We start from the raw sequence: 1,627 nt of genomic DNA, 5'->3' as shown, positions 1-1,627 counted from the left end.
GATGGAACGGCAGTTACTACTTTTCGGTTTCGGACTTGAAGGCTTCTTTGGAGCTGCTGAGGTGTATGTACACCGCAGCTGCGGCCCCACAAACCTCTCTTTTTAATTCTTTAAAAAAACTTCTTTCGGAAATTACTTACGGGGGAAGAATCACAAACCCTCAAGACGAGAAAACCCTCAGAACCCTCGCCCAACAGTTCATCACCGAAGACCTCGCAGAGAGAGGTAGGGCTTAGGGTTTGGGGCTTAGGGTTTAAGGTTTAGGGTTTGGGGTTTAGGGTTTAGGGTTTAGGGAGGAGGGCTTGGCACTTAGGGTTTAGGGTTTGGAGTTTAGGGCTTGGGGTTTCGAGTTTAGGATTTGTTTAGGGGCTTAGGGTTTCATCGAGGGCTCAGGAGGCCTCAGCAGTGAGACAGCAGGTCCCACAGCGGTTTGGGGTTTAGGGTTTAGGGTTTGGGGCTGGGCGTGCGCATTAGGGTTTGGCCACCTAGGGTTTGAGGAGGACGAGGAGACTTGCATAGCGCGTTTGTCTTTGGAAATAAAAGACACAAATGCATTTCTAGGGTTTTGTCCTGCTGCTGCTTTGCTGCTGAAGAGAGACAAAGGAAATGAACTTCTCAGCCACCTCCAGGCCATGCAGCCCACGTGAGCTAGGGTTTAGGGTTTAGGGTTTAGGGTTTAGGGTTTAGGGTTTGGGGTTTAGGGTTTAGGATTTAGGGTTTAGAGTTTAGGGTTTGCGTTTATCTCCGTTTTTGCTTTTTTATTTCGGCTGCGCTGCTTGGTTAGTGCTGCGTTGTTTGTGTCCTGCGAGTCTACTCTCCTGCTGCAGAGATGCAGCAGCAGCAGCAGCAGCAGCAGCAGAGCAGCTCGTGCTGCAGCGCGCGCAGCAGCTGCAGCAGCAGCTCCTCGGCTGCCTCTCGTTGGTGCGGGGCCCCCAAACCATAGACCTACAAAGTGCTGTTGTTGCTGCTAAGGAGGCAGCAGAAGATGCAGCAGCAGCAAGAGCAGCAGCAAGAGCAGCAGCAGCAGAAGCAGACGCAGCAGCAGCACCACCGTCGCCAATTGCTGCAGCAGATGCAGCAAAAAGTGACTCTCGGGAAAAAGACCGATTCAAACAAATCCAAGACTCCCTAAGTAACGCAAAAACCCCAAACCCTAAACCCTAAACCCTAAACCCTAGGCGCTGTCAACCCAAACCCTAGACTCTAAACCAGAAACCCCCGCAGCAGGCCCTAACGTTCCGGAGCAGCAACCTCGAGCCCCCTCACAGGATTCAGAGTCTAGGGTTTAGGGTTTAGGGTTTAGGGTTTGTGGGTTTGCAGGCGTGTTTTTCGCGCAAGAGCGCTCGAGGTACTGCAGCCTTTTGGAATTAATAAATGAGGGTTTGCTGCAGCTGCTGCTGTCGCTCAAGGGTTTGGTGGCAGCAACTCCGGAGACAGACGAGCTCTTCGAGGCCATCAGCAGAAACCAGGCAAACCCTAAACCCTAAACCCTAAACCCTAAACCCTAAACCCTAAACCCTAGCCCTACGCGCGGCTTTTTCACAACGTCCTCCGGCTCGAGCCCTCGAGCCCCCGTTCGCGCTCCTTCGCGCCTCGCTTCCAGACTCGGGCCTAGGGTTTAGGGTTT

The 1,627-nt window shown here is 52.9% G+C and overlaps 1 protein-coding gene across 1 annotated transcript in view; it reads left to right on the top strand.

Annotated features, from left to right (window-relative positions):
• Positions 1-1,627, top strand: part of ETH_00043205 (uncharacterized protein) — a gene marked incomplete at both ends in the record, with an annotated part of 4,026 nt that overhangs the window by 2,251 nt on the left and 148 nt on the right. Inside the window, 4 exons of the mRNA XM_013373935.1 lie at positions 3-225; positions 490-643; positions 828-1,132; positions 1,321-1,348. Coding sequence (XP_013229389.1) covers positions 3-225; positions 490-643; positions 828-1,132; positions 1,321-1,348 — 710 coding nt within the window. The remainder of the gene's footprint in view (positions 1-2; positions 226-489; positions 644-827; positions 1,133-1,320; positions 1,349-1,627) is intronic.

The sequence above is a fragment of the Eimeria tenella genome, genomic scaffold (assembly GCF_000499545.2).
Source record: "Eimeria tenella Houghton genomic scaffold, Eth_scaff1823, whole genome shotgun sequence".
NCBI lineage: Eukaryota > Apicomplexa > Conoidasida > Eucoccidiorida > Eimeriidae > Eimeria > Eimeria tenella.
The sequence above is the reverse complement of the archived record's forward strand: the minus strand, read 5'-3'. Positions and strand labels throughout refer to the sequence as shown.